Raw genomic sequence first — 21,863 nt, 5'->3', positions numbered from 1 at the left:
TTCTGATTTCTGACTGCACAGTGGTCAGTCTTTAATGTCCTCCATTCTTTTTCTCATCGCAGATAAATGATGTGGTGAAAATTCAGGCTTTCATTCGAGCCAACAAAGCAAGAGATGACTACAAAACACTCAGTAAGCACCTCATGTACTTCTGTCAAATTCTGTTTCACATCCTCTCACTGAGAACACGCCTCAAATATCCATACACATAACTTGCTTTGTCTTTTGAAGCCATTTCATTGTTGTTTCTGATTATTGTTGAAACTTGAAGTTTACGTTTCATTAATGCTTTTTTATGTCACATCCAAAAATTATTTATTTTTGCACTTGCTGGTCACTTTCATGTCATACGATGAAAGTTAACCATTTGGTTACCAACATTCTTCAGAATATCTTTTCTACACAATAAAGAAAGTTATTCAGGTTTGGAAATGACATGCGGAGGAGTAAAGGATGACAGAATTGTTTTTGGGTGACCTACTGTATATACCCAGTGTTGGGTGTGTTAGTTAAGTAATTAGTTACTGTAATTTAATTACTTCTGCCTTGAAGTAAAGTAATGGATTACTCTTATTTATCTGTGATTTAATTAGTTTCTTCTTATGTAATTGAACTTAATACTTTGTATAGACTGTAGAATATTTCTAACAATGCAATAGTGGATTTAACATCAAAATCTAACCTTAAAATTCATGCTTTTTATTTAACCTTCTCGCTTAAATTCTTAAAAAAAATAAACATTGTTTTATGCGATGTATTAATGTCTTGTTCTGCAAGACCTTATTCTAAATCTTACACAATTCTTAAAATTAACAACTACTTTACTAAGTACTAATAAGCAGTAATTAGGAGTATATTAAGGCAAAAGTCATAGTCAATAGTTAGTTAATAGTGAGAATTGGACTCTAATATAAAGTGTGACCAGAATAATTTATATAGTTATCTATTATTAATTTGAAAGAATTAAAAGAACAGTTTCATGTCTATCCTTATATCATTTACTTATCGAGGTTGATGTAGGATTTCTAAAGTAATTAGTAATAAGTAATTAAATACTTTTTGAAGAGAGTAATTTTAAAATAATCCTGTCTTTAACAGTCAACGCAGATGATCCTCCGATGGCAGTGGTTCGCAAGTTTGTCCACCTGCTGGATCACAGCGACCAGGACTTCCAGGAAGAGCTGGAACTGATGCGGCTAAGAGAAGAGGTGATCACCAACATCCGCTCCAACCAGCAGCTGGAGAACGACCTTAATCTGATGGACATCAAGATCGGCCTGCTGGTGAAAAACAAGATCACCCTTCAGGAGGTGGTCTCTCACAGCAAGAAGCTCACCAAGAAGAACAAGGGCGAGCTGTCCAACCTCATGATGATGAACAAGCAGAAAGGAGGACTGAAGGCTCTTAGTAAAGAGAAGAGGGATAAGCTAGAGGCATATCAGTTCCTCTTTTACCTGCTACAGGTAAACCTCATCAACTCTAATCCAAGAATTGTTTAAAAATCAAGTTACTGCGGTTCTGTTGATTTTCCTCTGTTTTCCTCAGACAAATCCAACCTATCTGGCCAAGCTGATCTTTCAGATGCCACAGAACAAGTCCACCAAGTTCATGGATTCTGTCATTTTCACATTGTACAACTACGCTTCCAATCAGCGTGAGGAATACCTCTTGCTCAATCTCTTCAAGACGGCCCTGCAGGAGGAAATCAAGTAGGAACTGCATTATATTCCATGTTTTATATACAGTGCCTTGCGAAAGTATACAAACCCCTTAGTTTTTTTTCACGTTTTGTTATGTTGCAGCCTTATGTTAAACTGCTTTAAAAACTACTTTTTTCCCCACATCAATCTACAAAGCAAATAACAGGTCTTTGCAAATTATTAAAGATAAAAAATTATTCCATTGCATAAGTATTCATACCCTTATCTGGGACAGTTGAAACCATGTGCTTGTAAATGTTACCACATGTTGAGTGAAGTTAACCTGTGGCAAATTCAATTGAATGGGTATAATTTGGAAAGACACACGTCTTAGTAAAAGGTGGAACAGCTGATAATGTGTATTAGAGCAAAGACCAAGCCCTGAGGTTACTTAACTGTAGAGCTCAGAGACAGGATTGAATTAAACCACACATCTGGGGAAGTGTTCAGGAAAATATCTGCTGCATTGAAGGTTCACAGAACCATGTAGCATCTATTATCCATAATTGAAGATATTTGGAACAACCAGGACTCTTCTGTTTTTGCTTTGCCATTATGGTGTATGAAGTGTATTGATGTGGGGGGGAAAAAATATTTAAAGTAGTTTAAAATAAGGCTGCAACATAACAAACAATGAGAAAAAATATAAAAAATAAAACAAGCAATACTTTCGCAAGGCACTGTACTCTTTTAAATATTTATCAAGACACATTTGCATCTTTTACGATCTCCCAGTGATATCTGTCTTGTAAATGCAGATCAAAAGTGGACCACATCCAGGAGATCGTGACAGGAAACCCAACAGTCATTAAGATGGTGGTGAGCTTTAACAGAGGAGCCCGAGGTCAGAACGCACTCCGGCAGATCCTGGCTCCAGTCGTGAAGGAAATCATGGATGACAAGGCACTCAACATTAAAACTGACCCAGTTGACATATACAAGAGCTGGGTGAACCAGATGGAGAGTCAAACTGGAGAGGCCAGGTGTGTTTGTCCAGCACAATATTCTCCCCTCCATTTATGCAAAGATATTTTCAGTCATTTCTTTTGTAATTATGACAAAGCTGCTTGTTTTCAGACTTTTATTGATGTGTCAAATGAACATGGTTAATTCATTTAATGTATTAAATGATTTAACTATGACGTGTAATCTTGTTTTGCAGTAAATTGCCCTATGATGTGACTCCAGAGCAGGCAATGAGTCACGAGGAGGTTCGAACCCGGCTGGAAGCCTCCATTAAGAACATGAGGACGGTCACAGACAAATTCCTCTCAGCCATAATTGTTTCTGTGGATAAAATCCCGTGAGTTGATTGAATCCCGCCACCTGAATTTCTCTCAGCGATCAAGAAATTCCATGCCTAACATCTATTTTTAGCTGCACCTACCATAAATTGTTCTTGAATATATGAAAATGACTTTTAGCAAGCCTAGATTTGAATATTCAAATACATGTCTGTTACATGAGCCGTTTCTTTGTTCATGTTTGTGTACAAGTCAGTATTACAACACTGTTAAAGAATGGCGCTGTGCTGCTGCTTTCATTTTACTAAAGCTAAACCTAAAATGACTTTTATATTACCTTTTCTTCACAAATTGGACTAAAAATAACATACAATGATTGACTCTTTTATGAATCAATTCTTTAATAGGCTCATGAGCTATCATTCAAATAAATAATTCACTGAATCCACCTGAGCACGATTACCAATTATGAATTTACTAAATGCTAACTCATAATAACATTTATTCACGTTTGACTTGAAATAATCCAAGAACTATTACCATGTTATTGTGTTTGAGCCCTTTATGGATCACATTATGAATGAAATATTTCTGAATGGTTGTAGACTTATTGATGTTCGCAATACTTCACGTTCAAACTTGTGTAAGTCTCTGTGTGTGTGACTCATTTTCTCTGTAGATATGGAATGCGGTTCATTGCCAAGACACTGAAGGACACACTTAACGAAAGGTTCCCTGATGCCACAGAGGATGAGCTTTTGAAGGTTTGTTACATCACAGCAACGTTATTCCTGTGCAGCGTTTGGCTGTTGTAATTGTACGCTTCAGTCCCCAAAACAAGATGGTCTTTATTCAGATATCTCTGATTTCCTCTTTGCTAAACGGGCACCCGCTGCTTCTCCATATCAGTTCTGTCCCACTGTGGAACATTGTGCTGAATCCTGAGCACGTCTTTGCTCTTGTGCTTCACTTCTGTTGTGAAACTCCAGTCTTCTTACTTTGAATAATAAATCTGGTTTCAATTTCCTCTTCTGGTAAGACGTTCCTCTTTCTCGATTTCTCTCTATCTGTCCCACACCTGCTCTGTTTCTCTCGTTCTCTATGGCCTGGCTCCAGCACTCCTATTGGCCCTTGCTTATACCCTTTTCAAGAGGTTTTTGATGAGCACCCAAACTAGGTGAGCCACTTCTTTCTTATTCTTGCCTTGCTGCTTCTCTTTCTGTCAGTAATTTAGTTTACCCCCTTTGTAAAAGCAGAGGATCTTTAATTGCACAAAGAAAATTGCACAGATGTTGTGTTCGCTTACAAAAAGGAGGACATACTCATCCTTGTTATCTTTTAAGATTGTGGGCAATCTGCTGTACTACCGCTACATGAACCCTGCCATTGTGGCTCCTGATGCCTTTGACATCATTGATCTCTCGGCTGGAGGACAGCTGACCACCGAACAGAGGCGAAACCTGGGATCAATCGCCAAAATGCTGCAGCACGCAGCCTCCAACAAGATGTTCCTGGGAGACAACGCTCACCTGAACCCCATCAATGAATATCTCTCGAGCTCCTACCAGAAATTTAGGTACAAGTGACATCAAAGGGTTTCTGTTTGTTTTGTTTTATTATTTCAAGCAGTTTCTTTATTTCCATACTAATGCAAGGACTTTTCTATCTCCCAGACGTTTCTTTTTGTCCGCTTGTGACGTCCCATCCTTGGAAGACAAGTTCAATGTGGATCAATACTCTGACCTGGTCACCTTGACAAAGCCTGTGATCTACATTTCCATTGGGGAGATCATCAACACTCACACGGTAACCATCAGAGACATTTACTGTTGCTCTGTAAAAAAAATTAAATTCAGTTAATTGTGATTTTGACTGGGGGTAAAAACTTCCTCACAGATATTTTAGATAGTGGACCTTTTATACAGACGAAGTTTAGGTGGAATTTCACCTTTGTGACCACCCCTTTTTTGGTAGAGATAACATCCAGTGTAGCTGAACCTCATGTATTGTGGTATCTTCTTTAGCTCTTGCTAGATCACCAGGATGCCATCGCTCCAGATCACAATGATCCTATCCATGAGCTGCTAGATGACCTGGGAGAGGTGCCCACCATTGAGTCTCTAATAGGTGAGCCTCTGAGCTATGCTTTAATGTCTCAGGACGCTGAGTTTCTGCTGAGTCACGAGTGATCGACTGTTGTTCCCTCGCAGGTGAGAGCCCACTCCCCGCTGATGATCCTAATAAGGAAATGATGGGTAAAACAGAAGTCTCTCTCACCCTCACCAATAAATTTGATGTTCCTGATGAGGCCAATGTTGAAATGGATGCCAAGACTCTACTCCTCAAGTAAGGACAGTGCCTTACTCAAATTCTTCTGTTACAAAACCGAGTGATGGTGGTTCAATTTCTAAGGCAGCATGCTTCCTTCCCAGAGAAGATAATCCACTAATGCAAAAACCTTTCCGCTATTTCCAACATTTGCATATGGTTTTCACAATTCACTGGCAGTTGGACTGTGTTTTCAGTGGTTGTAAAAATGAGTGATTTATGAATGCATGAATATAACCACATAAAACAAATAACCACTAGTATGTCTAGAAAACAGCAGGTTATCTGTGTCTAATTAATTAATTAATTATTTTGTACATCAATATTCATAACTGCCCATTTTAAAGAAACTGTTAAAAGAATAACATTTTGGTAAAAAATGATTGGTAATTCTCATTTTGCTTGGCTTGGATCTTATAAATCAAATCAGGTCGGGCTGTCACATCTGGTCTTGCCACGAAAGTTCAAATATTTCAGTGCGTACAAAGCCTTAAATCGGATCTAAAATTTCCACATACACATTGTTGGGACTTCATGCAGCTTCAGTACTACTCTTCACTGGAAATGAATGACTACCAGTATGTTGTTTGGTATTTGTTGATTATCGGAGTGAGTGTTAGCTAGGCAATCAATCGTAATTTAAATCTGCTGTGTAAAATGCCATTGTGAAATGCATGGAGATGTTGCCTTTTCAGGTCACTAGATTCTTGAACTAATATTTTTCTTTGCTAATGCATTTTTTTGCTAAGTACTTAACATGCATCTTTAACCATTCATCTTTGTTTTTTAGCACCAAGAGGCTCATAGTGGATGTGATCAGGTTTCAGCCAGGAGAGACGCTCACTGAGATTCTAGAGACTGTAGCTTCACCAGAGCAGGTACTTTAAATGCAAAAATGTACTATTGAAAAACTTCATCATCAAATCAGAGTTGTTTGTATTCAAATCTGCATTTATTTTTGGAATAGGAAACAGAGTACCAGCGTGCCATGCAGCGAAGAGCTATTCGTGATGCTAAGACCCCGGAGAAGATGAAGCAAGCCAAACCAGTTGTAGATGACAGCCTTACCTTACAAGGCAAGAAGGACAAAATCAAGAGCAACTTGCAAAGACTAGGAGAGTTGGGCAAAGTCCACCCAGAGAAGAAATACCAGGATCTTATCAATGACATCTCCAAGGTACCATTCCTATGTCCTTTGGGATTTTCAGAATGTATATGAATTTCGAATTCACCATAATGCATCTTGATTTATTTGTTGATAATATTTGTAGGACATCCGGAACCAGAGGCGATACCGTCAGCGGCGAAAGGCAGAATTGGTGAAGCTTCAGCAGACTAATTCTGGCCTCAACTCCAAAACCAATTTCTACAATGTGCAGATTGACTACTACAATCAATACATCAAGACCTGCATGGACAATTTAGCCAGCAAGGGCAAGTGAGTGGCAAGCGTTTGGAGTATTTACTGTCCAGTTCAGTTCATGTCGTTATCTTTGTTTGAATAATTGCTGTTGAGCTCTTAGCTTACGGTCATGGAAATAACCATTTTTTCACACACACACAGAGTTTCTAAGAAACCTGGAGACAACAAGGCAAAGAAGAGTAAGCAGGTGTCACAGAAGTACACAGCAGCCCGTCTGCATGAGAAGGGAGTGCTCATTGAAATCGAGGATCTGCAGCCAAATCAGTGAGTTTCAACTTCTGGCCATGCCTTACAGTACTATATGTTTATGTTTATGCATTTCCTGTAACAATGTGCTTGTTTCCTATTTTTACAGGTATAAGAATGTGATTTTCGAGATCTCGCCATCTGAGGCTGTTGGCGTGTTTGACGTGAAAGCTAAACTTATGGGAGTCCATTTGGAGACATTAATGTTAGAATACCAGGTGATAGTTCTCTCTTGATATTTTTTGTCTCTATCTCATGTAATTCAGAAGGAATGTTTGATTTTTTTTTTTTCTTTTAAGAACTTTATATGTAATTTTTATATGCACTTTATTTTAAGGTCCAATTCTCAATATTAACAGACCATGTCATAACTATGACTTTTGCCTCAATAAACTCTTAATTTGTTGCTTAATAATAGTTAGTAAGATATTTGTTAAGTTTAGGAATGGGTTAGGATTAGGGATGTAGAATATGGTCATTCAGAATATGTGCTTTATAAGTACTAATAAACATAAATAGGCATGCTAATAAGCAAGTAGTTAATAGTGATAATCAGTCCCTAAACTGAGTTACTATATATTTTATATATACTAAGTGTTACTATATATTTTTTTATGTCTTTAATAACAGGACCTACTCCAGTTGCAGTACGAGGGGGTGGCAGTGATGAAGCTGTTCGATCGAGCCACTGTAAATGTTAACCTCCTAATTTTCCTGCTCAACAAGAAGTTCTACGGCAAATAAACTCAGAGGGTCTTGATAGACTGTGTCATAAAAAAGTGAAGCCCAGACCCCATTTGTCTTTAAAGTTACATGTCTTTCCTGCACTACTCTGAGTTTCTTGAAGGATAGATTCCTTGAATGTACATTATTAAATTTGTCGTAGACCACCAACCTGTATCTTCCAGATAAGTAGCAGTTTACTGTTTTCTGTTTTTACTGAGATGTAAGTGTCCAAAAGAGTATCAATAGTAGTTTGCTTTATCTTTTGCAAACTGTGCTTGCATGAGCTTTGAATACTGTATATGTTATATGTAAAATGAACCTTTTTATTACCTAATCTATTCTAAGGGCGAAACAATTTTAAAATTGTTTCCAAGTATCCCTATCGTGTAGGAGAGTAATGAGTGTTATAGGCACATTCCTCCAAATGTTACCAAAATATATTTATCAGAGCAATTTATGTTTCTTTATTTGTACAAAAAAAAAAGTAAAAGAAAAGAAAATGGCAATGAATAGGTATACGTCATTGGCTGGTTGAAAAATTAGGACTAACTTTTTTTTCAAAGCATTTGGACACTTAATGCTGGATGAGTTTTACGTTTACGTCCCTATAATTTTTGCAGCCATGTGTCCATTTATTTTTTAAAGGGGCCTTAACTTGAATTAACCATTGGGAAAATTTGTGGAGAATCCTTATCATATCAACACATCATGATCATCATGTCAGTCCATCTCATTATTGTCTGTTCAAATAATGTCTCATACAATATGTAATAGCTGAATAATGGTTACATATTTGTACTGATCAGTGATGCCGGTTTATACACTCATTATGTTGAGAAAATGCAGTGATGATATAATAAACAGATTCATTATGAAATTTAAAAGATGTACAGACATTTTTCTTTTAGTTTTATTTTTTAAATTTTATTTTTTGTATTTTGCAAAGATCATTCTCACATGCTCCTCTCTTTTCTGAGCATGACAAGACAGCAGTGGTGATATCATCCTCCTTTTATCTCTTTTGCCCAAAATACTGGGCTTCTTAGAACTGCCACAATGGAGGTCTTCTTTAAGTATAAAGGAACTATAGACTGAACAAATGTTGCATATGTCTGCACATGCCTTCAAAAAAATAATAAAGGGGGGGGGGGGTAATGTGACAGCCCAGAGCCTTTAGTAAAAAAGATCAATAGAGGAAGATTTCCAGGAAAATGGTACTGTCCTGAACAAAAAGGAAGATTTCTGGAAAAAAATGGTACTGTCCTGAACAAAAAGGAAGATTTCCGGAAAAAATGGTACTGTCCTGAACAAAAAGGAAGATTTCTGGGCAAATTAAACAGAATTGGCTGGAAGCAGTCATAACAATTACTCTCATAGACAGCTCTATTATTTTATTGAGGTCATAATGTGGATTTAAATATAATTTCATGTGTTAGGAACTGAGAGCATCTGACCTAGCTCAGTGCCCGTTTCACCGTTTACCCATGATGCTTAGTTTGGCTATGAGTGCATCTCATCTTAAGTGTGTTTATCAATGTAGCCAGTAACAAAATCCACAAACAGAATGTTTCCAGCAGCTTCACAGAAAATAAAGTAGAGATCCCATTGAGGTAGCAATACAGTTACTTAATATAGAAGGTGATTTAGCTAAGCAGCACCAAACGTCTCGTAGAGCTGGTCTTGCTGGTTGGCACTTGCCTTTTGTAGAAGGGAAGGGAGTAAGAGAACAAAGTATTAAAAAGCCTTATTGTATACACACACTACTGTTCAAAACTCAAGGGTCAATATGATTTGTTAATGTTTTGATAAATATTAGGTAAAAATTGTAATATTGTGAAATATTACAATTGCAAAGTTAATAATTATTTTCTATTTAAATATATTTTAAAATGTAATATATTCCTGTGATGGCAAAGCAGAATTTTCAGGAGCCATTACTTCAGTGTCACATGATCCTTATTTATTTATTTTTTTCTGGAACCAGTGATATATATATATATACCGTAATTCCTCAAATAAAAACCGGTAGTCAAATAAATGCCAGGCCTCTTATAGTGGCCAGGGCGTGGTCAACACGGACAAATAAAGGCCGGTCTTAAATAAAATCCGGGGGAAAATTTGTGCAGCATAGCCAGATAACGAACATACACGCCCACTGCCAGCGCATTTCTCATACTCGAGTCTAGAACCGGTTGCATCGGTTTTCAGATCACCAGAACACTGAACCGAGAACCGTTTCTGTCGGACGCGTCCGATTCGAGAACTGAGGAGCTGATGATACTGCGCATGCATGATTCAGTGTGAAGCAGACTGACACAGAACGCGTCTGAACTGAACTGGCTCATTTGGTTATTGATTCTGAACTGATTCTGTGCTAATGTTATGATCTCTGTCCACTGGAACGCTATTGCTTTTAATTTAAAACGGGTTATTTAAAACAATTACTTTTCAAACAGATGGAATTAGAAATAAAGGCCTGCCTCTAATAAAAGCCTGCTTCAAATAAAAGCTTGTTACCTTCTGCAGTACAGGTAAATAAAGGCCCCAGCTTTTATTTGAGGAATTACGTTATGTTTGTATGTAAAAGTCCTTACTGGAATATATACTTATGATCAATAATATGTCCTTTATTGATAAAATAACTTTTTTACAAGAACAGATAGATGTAATCAGTATTTCAAGACATGTTTTATATATAGATAGATAGATAGTGGTCATTAATTCAGAGTTTCTACATCCGTTTAATCTAATACAGATAAACAGATTATCTAATATAGAGGAAATTTGGAGTTTTCATTGCTATTTCTAATAATTTCTTGATGGTACTCATAACATACAGTAAATAATATTGTTGTGTGTATCCCTTTAAGAGAACTCCACTGCCTCCTTGTGGACACAACTTAAAAAAAAAATTGGTGTACAGTTTTGGGACAGGCTTGTGTATTTTTTTCCTCGGCTTGTTTTCACTAGGAGTTGACAAAACAAATGTGTGCCGCGGAGTCACGAGTCGGTGGGTCGCAGTTCAGGTGGATCTAGAGGATGGACACGGGGAAGAGAGTCCGGAGGAGTACACGAGGACTGCAAGATCCGATTTCACCGCTGCATTTCACGATCAGTAACATCTAAACATTTTCTCAGACTCGTATGTCAACAGCGGTCAGTGAGTGTCTGATTGCCGAGCTTGATTTGTTACCTTGCTGCGAAGTTGCTGTCGCGCTAACGTTAAGTTACCTGTTTATATGAGTTTTACATTGGCGCGACCACTTGTTGAAATCTCACGAAACCAAGTTCAGTATTGGGGGGAATAAGATTGATTGAATTGACCATTCAAGTGGGCCGTTTGAAGAGTCGAAGGACTATTGCCATTTACAGTTCGTTTGTGATATTTTGATTGTGTCATATCGCTCATTAGCTGCTTAGCTGTCACGGCTGACTTTATCCTGTAAGTTACCTGACCGAGCAATATCAATCAATTACACACATTTAGACAGTTATATCACCAACTGTCTATCTTAATTCATGAATAATGGTGGGCTCTTAAATATTTATGCGGAATAACAAAAATAAAAAAATAATTGGAATCGTTCTCGTCAGAATCTAAAGTAACGTTATTTAGCTCGCTAAGCTAGAGTCGTTACTGAACTTGTTTCGTAAATCCAAGTGAAATATTTAAGCTTTTCTGTTTGGCATTGCACAGTATTACACCTTTTTTCCTATTTCCCCCATGATACAAAATAAAAGCTGGTTTAAGTTAATGAATCCAAACGAAACTGTCATAAACGCTTGAATATCAAGCGATGTCCAGTTTCCTGACAAACTTTTAGCAAATTCGTTTAATCGCCTTTATACACTTATTGGCGTAACGTTACAAGTTATACCTATATATATACACATCTTATTTACTTTGCACTTAAGCTGAATTAAGTCCGTTAAATTGTTAACAATACGGTTTCATCGCGTTTCCCAACTCATTAATGGTGGCAAAGCTCTTATCATTAAAGCGACCCCGTCAAACCTCTCTAAAGCATCTGGGCTGTACCCTTACACGCATTTCAGACATGGAAGGACAACTTTAACACATTTGACTTCTGTATCGACAACATTCAACCGTCAGTTCCCTGCGAAGTTGATCTCGAAACTCTGCGGCCCAACCATGTCTGGATCCCCGGGCTCGAGTGGCTCCAACCCGCGGAAGTTCAGCGAGAAGATCGCGCTGCACAACCAGAAACAGGCGGAGGAGACGCGGGCCTTTGAGCAGCTCATGACAGACCTCACCGTCTCGAGGGTAAGCACAGCCTAATTTAGTAATTACCTGGTTCTCAAGATTTCATACGTCAAATACGCCTAAATTTGTCCTATGCGGCTGCCTGAACCACAGTGAATGTGAAATGCCCGACACATCGAGCTCATGAGGAGGGATGAGGATGCAGTGGCTGACTGCTGTCATTCACTCCGCATGCATTCATATGGACATCATGACAGGGCCGATGCCTTCAATTTGTCTTCACCTGCTGAGTCGTTAATTATATTTTGCCTGAGTTGAAAGTTGCAAAAAATTTTTTTTGTTATTTGAGTGCAGATGATTGTGATAGATTTTGTGGCACCCATAGTTTCCAGCCAAGATGCCATACTTGCTACACTACTATAAAACTGTTTTAAATAACAACATACACGACTGATTGAGCACTGAAACAGCAGTGATGTTACAATAGGTGGGCATGCATTTGGATATGTTGGGTGGGTAGCTAAATGTTGCCTGTAAAAATCTTTCCAAACATTTTATGCAAGTTATTATTTGGAGTGTGAGAAATGTATAGCTTGTGCATAGTACATTTGCAGCTGTGCAAAGGAGGGAGTTTATTTCTATGCACTAGTAATTGATAATGTACAGTCAGTAAGTGGTTATTGGAAATTAAACCCAACATGGCTATCAGACCAAGGTTCTTATTAAATAAGGTTAATATGACCCCTTCAAGATCTTATTCAATTTGTTGAATTTTATTGTAAAATAATAATACTTTTCTTATTCATTTACAAATAGCTTTTTTTCGAAACTCAAGGTTGCTTTACAGAGTTGTTGGTTTGGCGATAGTAACCAGTTGACTGTACACAATCTTACATATTACATATCAGCTTACCAAATAAATCTATAATAAGACAACACAAGTTATATAGTGGTTAGTTATACAGTGTTGACCTTGAACATGATCATAATTCCGAAATACTTTACCACTGGTTGTAGCAACTAAAGCCTGGGTCACACTACAGGATTTTTAGCCCATGTTTCCCCGCCCGAGAATCGGAGCAAAAATCTTGAAGAGCACCTCGATCCGTCCTGATGTTTGGTGTAAACTATCTGGTAATGTGTGGAATTCACAGATCGAATCTTGCCGCTCCCAATCTGCTTGCACACAAATCGGGCCAGTCCCGATCATATCAAACATGTTTGATTTTTAGGATTTAAATCTGTATGATGACGGCTATATGATTACGTCAGTAAGTTACTTTCACAATAGCCAATGCGCGACCAAAAAACAGCTGCTGTACAGCTTCAGTTGGATAGTGGAGACGGAGGAAACTGCTTCTTGATATTTTATAGTAACACGACTGTCTGTATAATGTGTTGAAAAGGTATCACAACCGTGATAAAGAGAAGTGCTGGAGTGAAATCGCCTACGTTTTGAATTGTAGTTTGTGAGTGCAAAAAGCTGCTTGCATGCTAGCTAACATATGTACAATAAACATCACTGAAATAGTGATGATCTGCTGCTTGGGATCACGTGAGGCGCTCCCTCTGGCATGATAATCTCAGTAATATCTTGTAGTGCGTGATGCACCATGATTTTCAAATCTTGTAGTGTGTGCATGTTTAATATTTGAGGGAAGATAATCTGCAAAGATTCTCTTTGTGTGTGCTGCAAACCAGATTTCATAATCGGTTAGGATTTTAAAACTGTAGTGTGAGCCCAGCATAACCAGCCAGAATCATGTCAAGTCAACAAGAGAGTGTGTGAAAACCAATCAGCTCTCTTAAAAATAAACATTCCAAAAAGACTCCTGTGCAGCGGTTGGGTGTTAAAGGTTCTGTAGACGCCAATAAAAGTCCCTGAAATTAAGAGAGCTTAAACTTGACTGATTTAATATGCCCACCTTGAGAAGATTCACTAATAGTTTGATTTCATACAGCTACTGTAGTAACTGTAGTAGCTAGGCTGCTTTGCATTTTCAGTTTAATTTACATGCACATCTGGTAAACATTTAAAGGTCCTAATACATCATGATCACACTGGTAATGTTGAACATCATCCTCTATAGCTTTAGACTGAACAGTAAATAAACAAATTCAGGGTGCTTAAAGGGATAGTTCACCCAAAAAGGAAAATTATCTCATTAATTACTCACCCTCATATCGTTCTTATCCTGTAAGACCTTCGTTTATCTTCGGAACACAAATTAAGATATTTTTTATGAAATCCGAGAGCTTTCTGAAACCGCCAATGAACTACCACATCCAAGGCCCAGAAAGGAAGAAAGGACATTGTTAAAATTGTCAAAGTGACATCAGTGGTTTAAATGTAATGTTTATCATACATTTAAATTTTTTGGGTAAACTATCCCTTTAACTCTGAGTTGTGGAAAAACATTTTTAGAGTTTGGGTTATGTTTAAGTTTTTGCTGATGCCTGCAATAGATTTTTTTTTTAGCTTTTCAAAGTATGGTTTAGAGAAGGGTTAAGAAATGTCAGTCATGTGTAGTGGTTTAACTATAGGTCTTTCACCAGTGGGAAATGGTTTAGCAGAGAGCAGCTCTGCCTCAGACAGCGCACTGTCTCTGTGTGGAGTCTGTAGGCGGATGAATGAATGAATGAATATGATGATCTGCCAGTTCATTATTTGGCTGCCTTCTTTTCTAGGGCACCAGAACATGTGGTTGTGTTATAGTAAGTGTCAGAGTTTAAAGTCAAACCTGTTTACAAACAATCCGCATTGACAATGGAATGAGCCCTGGAGGAAAATGCTAAAAATAATAGCAAGTTTGTGACCAAAAAAAAAGCATTTCTTAAATTGTATACATTTTTAAACATTGTGTTGTCACAAACTACTCAGTACTACATACGTAATTCGGAATGGGCTGATAGCCAAATTGTGAATATTGTGAGAATTGTGTTTGTTAGTAATTAACCTTGTTCGTGGCAATGACAAATGAATATTTACTGTTGCCTGTGTGGCAGTGATCCCAAAGGAAGCAGCCGAATCTGTCAGTGCTGCTGACTGTGATGAAATGACTAACCGTGCTTCTAGCATTGCTTGATTTCTCTTGAGCCACTCAAGTAAACAGCAATGCCACAGTGTTTACACTTTATACTTTTCGAGGAAATAAAGAACTTACAAATGACTTAATTATATTTATGGTGTCTGCACATTAAACTGGTATCAACAAAGAGAGCGTTTGACACTTTTTTTGTTGTTGTTTTTGGTCATGCAGTTGTCCTTTTCTAAAACAAGAAAAAGCTTATAGAAACAGATTTGACAACTTCAGGCTTTTATGTATTGGAGAGATTGGGCACAAGGCAGCGAGCAGATGTTTTCAGAGCAGTAGTCACCCTTTCAGTTTTTAGTAGGACTTAATACACAGAAATGTAAACACAGCTTTGTTACATCACTTGTTGTCTATAAGCCCACTACATGTTTGCATGCAGGAAGTCGTCCAGCTGCAGGCGCGCTGGCTGTCCGTTGGCAAGTGCTAGTGGATCAAGGTGTCTGTTATTTTTAGACATCAGCACAGTTTTTCGGTCTTTCACACATTCATTGGTGAAAGTTAACAATAAAAGAAGTAAATGCACTGCTGCATGAGAAAAACATTGGAATAGGGAAACCAAGGAACTCTCAATGTTTAGTTTAATTTTTATGTAAAATAATGAAAAAAAGCAGTCTGGAGGTTTTACTGTAGTAATAATAACAATGCGTGATGTTGATAGGAGAGGAAAAGCATAAGCCTATGCAAGCTGCCCCAGGGAAATCCTCTGGCCCTATAAGCAGCTTGGTGCTGCTCCACAGCTGGGGTGTCATTGTTTTGATAAAGGCATACACTGAAAGGCTGGATGTGACCCCAGAGTGTGTGCTGAGAGCGAGGATCTGTGCTTGTTTATTAACAAGCCCATGTTTCTAAGCTGTCTGCCAGGAACAGTGTCAGCAATGGGTTTGAAGTAGCATTTTTCTAAGTGCGTGATGTGATGTGAGTGAGGGAGTTTTTTATGGTGTGTTTTTTTTTTATGGCCAATCTTTTTAAACACAATAATCTACAGCAAGGTTATGTTAGTAGAGGCCAGTATGGGCAAAGCATGATACATGAATGTGTTTCTCACATCTAAATAGGAATGCCCTGTTCATTTAAATAAAGTTGGCATTTAAAATGATCAAGAAAATGGACCAAAAACACTGACGCAGCATGCTCTTCACAGATTTTTGTCCAATCACATGCTCCCTCTAATACTTCCTGTCACCAGCTAGCAGGTAGAAAAATATGGTTCATGGTAACTAATGCTTATTGGATTTTTTTTTCAACAATCAATAGGACCAATACACAAGAAAGTATAATAAGTTAAAATAAGAAAGAGCCAAATGTCTAACTGCATGAAATAGCTAAGCATTGGTTTTTATTAAAGCTACTAAAGTTCTTCAGCCAAGAGCACTGAGAATGTTCTCTTTATTTAGCTTACTAACATTAAGGACACAGACAGCAATAGGTTTATTAATCTGCTGTCATTTTAAGATCTAATGAAATGAAGCACATCTGATTTTCTCTCAACTGTTCACATAAAATGCACTTTAGACTTCATAGGCTGTGTTTCTGACAGTTTAAATGGAATAAGCGCAATTACATTAATTTCCAACTTGACTGCATTAGACTCAATTGTGAGTGTAGACTGAGACACTTTTACAACATAAGAACCATTTCATTGTACAAAAGATCTTTCACTCATTCCATTTCGTCACAACTTTAAAGAGCAGCTCTATTTGTTAGCAGCATAGTGTGGGCAAAATATAACACAATTTGGGGACATTGCTTCTGAGTTTGTAGTGTTTGCCTACCTTGTTTCTGTTTGTACTGTATGCATTTTTAATAATTTCAATTTTCTTTGTTTAATTTATTTCACAGATGTCTAAGCAGCCACGTGAGATTTAAAATATTTATTAAATTGCAATTCAAATGGCAGTTCCAAAATCTGTCAAAACAAATACAATATATTTCAGATGATGCAATTATTATTATTTTTTGTCATATTAAACAGTCCTATATCTAAGCAGTGTGTATTGAAGGTCTATCTTGAAAAAGTGTTTTGGAATTAAAAAAACGGACTCGAGCTTCTGTGTAGTAACCCATTGAGATCACTAAATGAGGTCAGTCTTTGAGATTCAAATTTTGTCCTTTGGTTAGTAGGAGGAAGGAATGCCTCCTGATTTGCTTGTGCCTGATCAGAATTGATAATTTTCATTGCTTACCCTTGCCGCACAACAAAATCCACACTGTCCTCCAGCTTGAGCTCAGAGGTACACTTAAAACCAAACACTCCTTTCCAAGAATTTCCACCCCAGTTAAACACACAGGTTCTGAAATGCCTCGGCGGACTCTCACTCTCCTTTCTTTTTCAAATGCATTCACTGTGTCTTCCTCTTGATTAAAGGTGCAGTTCCAGAAGGTCCAGCAGCTCCGTCTGTCACAGAACCGGGCACAGTACTACGGTGGCTCGCTGCCCAACGTCAACCAAATAGGCAATGCCAGCACTGATTTCCAGGTACCCGAGTTGCCCTTCATCCACTTATCTAAGTCCACTAAATCTGTCCAGCAAGTCATGTTCATTTAGGAGAAGATAAGCCCCAGCCGTATACTCTGCTTCTCTACCCTCAGATAAATTATGTCAAGAGATGGTAATTGCAAACCTTTTTCTTAAAAAAAACAAAACAAAGAGTGTATTTGTCCCCACCTCTTAGTCTGCCCTCACTTCACCTACTCCTTCAGTGCACTGCTTTCCCCATGAGTACACTTGATACAGCGGGGAGATCCAAGAACCAAAGAACTGTATCTGTGTCTATCCCCTATGGAGAGGAGTGTTGTATACCTTCAGGTGAAAGTGCTCTTGTTGCATCGAATAAAGCTTCTTTGAGACATCAAGCAGTGATCCCTACTTTTTGTCTGCCATGAGAAACCAAACCTAGAAGCTTTTACTTTGGAGTTGAGTGAATTCACCTGGGGACACAAAGCTAATGGTGGCACTTTTAAATTTACGTGTGTATATTTTGTTTGTTTATTCTGCGTGTTCTGAAATACGGAGGCGCTGATATCTTTTTACTATTTATTAAGTCACTTATGACACCTTTTTGCATTTGTGAGGAAAGTGTTAACCAAGGATGTGTTTTTCTACAGGGGACTTTTCCCTCCGGGCTGGACTCTGTGCGAGGGACCAGACACCATGGTCTGGTGGAGAGGGTCCATCGAGACCGCAATCGGATCAACTCACCGCACCGCAGGCCCATTGACAAACACGGGCGGCAGATATCCTTTGAGTTCACTAGTGTAAAGCCTTTGACGAGTAAAAGAGTGATCTGTGAGGGTCTTTACTTACTCTTGCTAGTAGATGCATCATTATTATGAGCTCACAATGTTGCATGTGTCATGCATGTTGACCTTTGCTCATGTGGGCAGCTTTTTTGAGGCTTCAGGCTGTGTGATGATCCTTTATGTATTGATATTTCCAACTGCTGCACTGTGGGTGTGAATGAGTGGGTAACTGCAATAACCTGCTGTTTTCTTCCACTCATTTTTTTTCTTTTCTTTTTTTTTTTTATCAGTGAGAACCGTTTAGAGATTTGAATATCAGTACTCTGGTGTCCTCATTAGTGGGTGATTATCAAACCTCGCCGCCGATCGTATTGCGCATTCTGCCGCTAGCTCTGCATTCATTCAGCACGCAGGTTGATGAAGTCACTGGCTATGCCGGCCCAGCCGGTCTTTTATCCTCCTCCTCGGTTGTGTAGTTGGCAGATTTCTTTCATAAATTTTTCAGCGGTTGTCTGTAAGCTTAATCGTCTGTTGGCTCAAAGATAATCTCGGTCTGCAGATTAATTACAAATAAAAATGCCTATGTGTTTCCACACTGTTTTGAAGATGTGGAATGCATGAATTGTCGTCCACTGATCTAGTTTTGAAGCCACACTGAGGTTTTGAATTATGTAGTACCAGAGTAAGAAGCTAGTCCTTAATATTGGGATAGTTTGGGAATAATCCACTTGCTCTGATGCCGAGCCATATGGAGAGACAACAAAGGCAGCGCGAGGGAGACAGAAGAAGAAAAGTGTGGCGGAGTTGAGTTACGTAAGAGCTTTGAATGATGGGTTCAAAGTAATTCCACACGGTTTGCCACTGCCGCCCTTGTTCTTTGAGCGGGAAAAGGCATTTGTGACCACAGTCATGCTAAAAACTGCAAGACCTGTTTGTCAGAACTCTGTCGACTCTGTGCTCTGTGAATTGAACCACTCCCTCCCCAAGAGCTGAAGATATTGTTGCTTATTCTCGCGGGTTCCTTCAGAGTCTCTTATGATTTATTTATTTTTGTCCATTGACGTTCATTTTTGATTGCTCACATTTATTGCTAAACACTTGTTTCTTTTTGTCTCTTAAACCAAAAATATTTTTAATGGGCTGTTACTGTCTTCAAATCTCTTTGCTGTGGGCTCAAAGCTTTCATGTTTTGTTGTTGTTGCTGCTGCTTTCAGTTTGAGAGTTCAGCATGTGTCTCATCCCTGTCAATAAGAAGGCTTACTAACTCTCATTAATCTGATGCAATAGAGAGTCCATATTGAGTTCCATTCTAACTCGTTCTTTAGGGACTTGATTGTGGTGCATCACTGTTTCTCAAATTAAAGATTTAAACAAACCCCTGAATGTTTAACTGTGGAAACTAACTTGTCCTTCATATTTTTTAATAATGGTTTTTGCATTTACGTTTTTGCTTTTTATATGCCACTTATATGTTGCTATATGGGGGCAGCTGTGGCCTAATGGTTAGAGAGCTGGACTAGTTCCCAGAAGGTCGCCGGTTCGAGTCTTGGTGCTGACAGGAGTTGTAGTTGGGAGGGAGTGAATGAACAGCGCTCTCTTCCACCCTCAATACTCATGGCTGAAGTGCCCTTGAGCAAGGCACTGAACCCCCAGTTTCTCCCTGAGTGCTGGATCTATAGATGCCCACTGCTCCAGGTGTTTGTTCAGGGTGTGTTCACTTCTCACTTCTGTGTGTGTCCACTTGGATTGGTTAAATGCAGAGCACCAATTCCGAGCATGGGCTACCATACTTGGCAAATGTCACGACTTTCACTTTCTTTCACTTTCACTTACATGTAAAAAACTACAGTACAATCTACATTTAATCTTATCATCAAAGACATTCACCCACTTAACATTTCGTTTTCATGCCAATCTAAATATTAGGAAGGATGCAAAGCCCAAATTTGCTTTCACTCTGTTTTTTTTTTCACTTTAGTGCCAAATGTCCCTCACAGTGTTGGCTTGTTTTGCTCTCATCGATTGATCCACATTTGCCAAGATTAGACTCTCTCAAAGACTCGCTAGCCAACTTCCTCCAAACCCATGTAGTTGCTTTCGAGCCGCATATATCACGCCAGATGCCTTGGATCTTGCTTTGTCTGTGGAGTGTTTCTGGAATGATGTCTAGCTGGAGGACGAGCGGTGTGGGTCGAGTGTGAAATGTCAGAGAGAAAGGTTAGCTCACCCACGCCATCCTGGAGCTTCCGAGACGAAGGTGCTGTCACAGCCACCCTGTCTGTCCACACCGCTTCAGCAGACATGGGCTAATTAGATTTTAGGAAGGATCCCTTGTAATCCAAGCTGTCTGGCTTATGTCATCATCGCTTTCCCCCTCCCAGTCTGCGTATCAACAACAGTATTCACAAAATGTCACGCCAGGGATTTCATACATTTGATTGCGGTGTTCGAACGAGGAGGCCAAGGATGGTTTTTCTGTGGCCTGGATCTGACTGCTCATTGGTTGGTTATTCTGTGTTGTGTCATGGTGAGGGTCACGAGGTGGGCTTGTGGTTGAAAGGTTGGCATGAGGAGCTCAGTCTCTCATTACTGCAGCAGAACTGATGACTAGGTTTTCCAGGCCTTGGCAGATGTTGTACAGACAAAGACTCTGTCCTGCTTTCTGCCTTGTAAATCCACCCCTCCTCCCATCTGGATGTGAGAGTCTTGGCACAGAGGGACATGACGAGGCAGCATTGTCAACATTGGTCTCAGTTGAGGAAACAATGTTTACTCAAGGAGTTCTTCAGCTGGACTGTTTTCGCTACTATAATTCCTGTAACTTTTCTTAGAGTGTTAAGTGGATTTGGAAAGCACAAGGGAGATTTTAAAAGGGTCATATCAAGACAAATCAGGTGAGATCAAAGTTTTGTGTAATATGAAATCATGATCTCCACCCTTCTGCAGTCTGAGAAAATCTATTGAAACTAATCTGCCAAATACAGCATGAACTCAGTTGTGCCTGCCTGGGCTGCTTGAAACATTGTCCACTAATCACAGTAAGGTAACAAGAAGAAAGTGTGATAGATTGAATTAATATTAAAGTCTGAAGTCTTCCGAAGAGACAGTTTAAAAATTCCAAAGATAATGTTTCGAATTTATGAGAGGAGCATTGTTTTCCAGCATAATTGATCATTGAGTTGCATTTAAAATTCTAAAGTTTGGGAATGTGCAGTGTTACAAAAGCTTTCCATTTCAAATGAATGCTGTCATTTTGAACCTCCATTCATCAAAGAATCCGGTTTTCCCCAAAATAAGCAGAATAGCTTTTCAACACTGATAATAATAAGAAATGTTTCTTGAGCAATAAAAATCAGTATATTAGAATGATTTCTAAATAACCATGTGACGTTAAAGACTGGAACAATGGCTGCTAAAAATTCAGATTTACCATCGCAGGAATAAATTGCAGTTTAAAATGCATTCAAACAGAAAACAGGCATTTTAAATTTTAATAATATTTCACAATATGAATGTTTTACCGTTTTCTGATCAAATGACTGCATCCTTATAGCGCTTTTCCACTGCGTGGTACGACTCGGCATTGTTCGGGATTATTTGCATTTCCACTGCAGTTTAGTATCACTTTAGAGTGAG

The 21,863-nt window shown here is 38.6% G+C and overlaps 2 protein-coding genes across 4 annotated transcripts in view; both read left to right on the top strand.

The window, feature by feature from the left end:
- The window catches only part of LOC127961601 (ras GTPase-activating-like protein IQGAP1), a 42,154-nt gene extending 33,603 nt beyond the window's left edge, over positions 1-8,551 (top strand). Inside the window, exons 22-37 of the mRNA XM_052560789.1 lie at positions 63-132; positions 1,099-1,463; positions 1,546-1,709; positions 2,459-2,683; positions 2,863-3,003; positions 3,624-3,708; positions 4,288-4,520; positions 4,618-4,750; positions 4,969-5,071; positions 5,155-5,290; positions 6,063-6,150; positions 6,240-6,449; positions 6,544-6,710; positions 6,837-6,959; positions 7,051-7,159; positions 7,572-8,551. Of these exons, the coding sequence (XP_052416749.1) occupies positions 63-132; positions 1,099-1,463; positions 1,546-1,709; positions 2,459-2,683; positions 2,863-3,003; positions 3,624-3,708; positions 4,288-4,520; positions 4,618-4,750; positions 4,969-5,071; positions 5,155-5,290; positions 6,063-6,150; positions 6,240-6,449; positions 6,544-6,710; positions 6,837-6,959; positions 7,051-7,159; positions 7,572-7,685 (2,466 nt within the window). The 3' untranslated portion in view covers positions 7,686-8,551. The remainder of the gene's footprint in view (positions 1-62; positions 133-1,098; positions 1,464-1,545; positions 1,710-2,458; positions 2,684-2,862; positions 3,004-3,623; positions 3,709-4,287; positions 4,521-4,617; positions 4,751-4,968; positions 5,072-5,154; positions 5,291-6,062; positions 6,151-6,239; positions 6,450-6,543; positions 6,711-6,836; positions 6,960-7,050; positions 7,160-7,571) is intronic.
- Positions 8,552-10,578: 2,027 nt separating this feature from the next.
- The window catches only part of LOC127961602 (CREB-regulated transcription coactivator 3), a 34,947-nt gene continuing 23,662 nt past the window's right edge, over positions 10,579-21,863 (top strand). For all 3 annotated transcript variants that reach the window (XM_052560792.1, XM_052560791.1, XM_052560790.1), the window contains exons 1-3: positions 10,579-11,952; positions 17,353-17,463; positions 18,093-18,221. In XM_052560792.1, coding sequence (XP_052416752.1) covers positions 11,821-11,952; positions 17,353-17,463; positions 18,093-18,221 — 372 coding nt within the window. In that variant the 5' untranslated portion in view covers positions 10,579-11,820. The remainder of the gene's footprint in view (positions 11,953-17,352; positions 17,464-18,092; positions 18,222-21,863) is intronic.

Source organism: Carassius gibelio, chromosome B7 (assembly GCF_023724105.1).
Source record: "Carassius gibelio isolate Cgi1373 ecotype wild population from Czech Republic chromosome B7, carGib1.2-hapl.c, whole genome shotgun sequence".
Classification (NCBI taxonomy): Eukaryota; Metazoa; Chordata; class Actinopteri; order Cypriniformes; family Cyprinidae; genus Carassius; species Carassius gibelio.
This window is presented reverse-complemented; position numbering and strand designations above follow the sequence as displayed.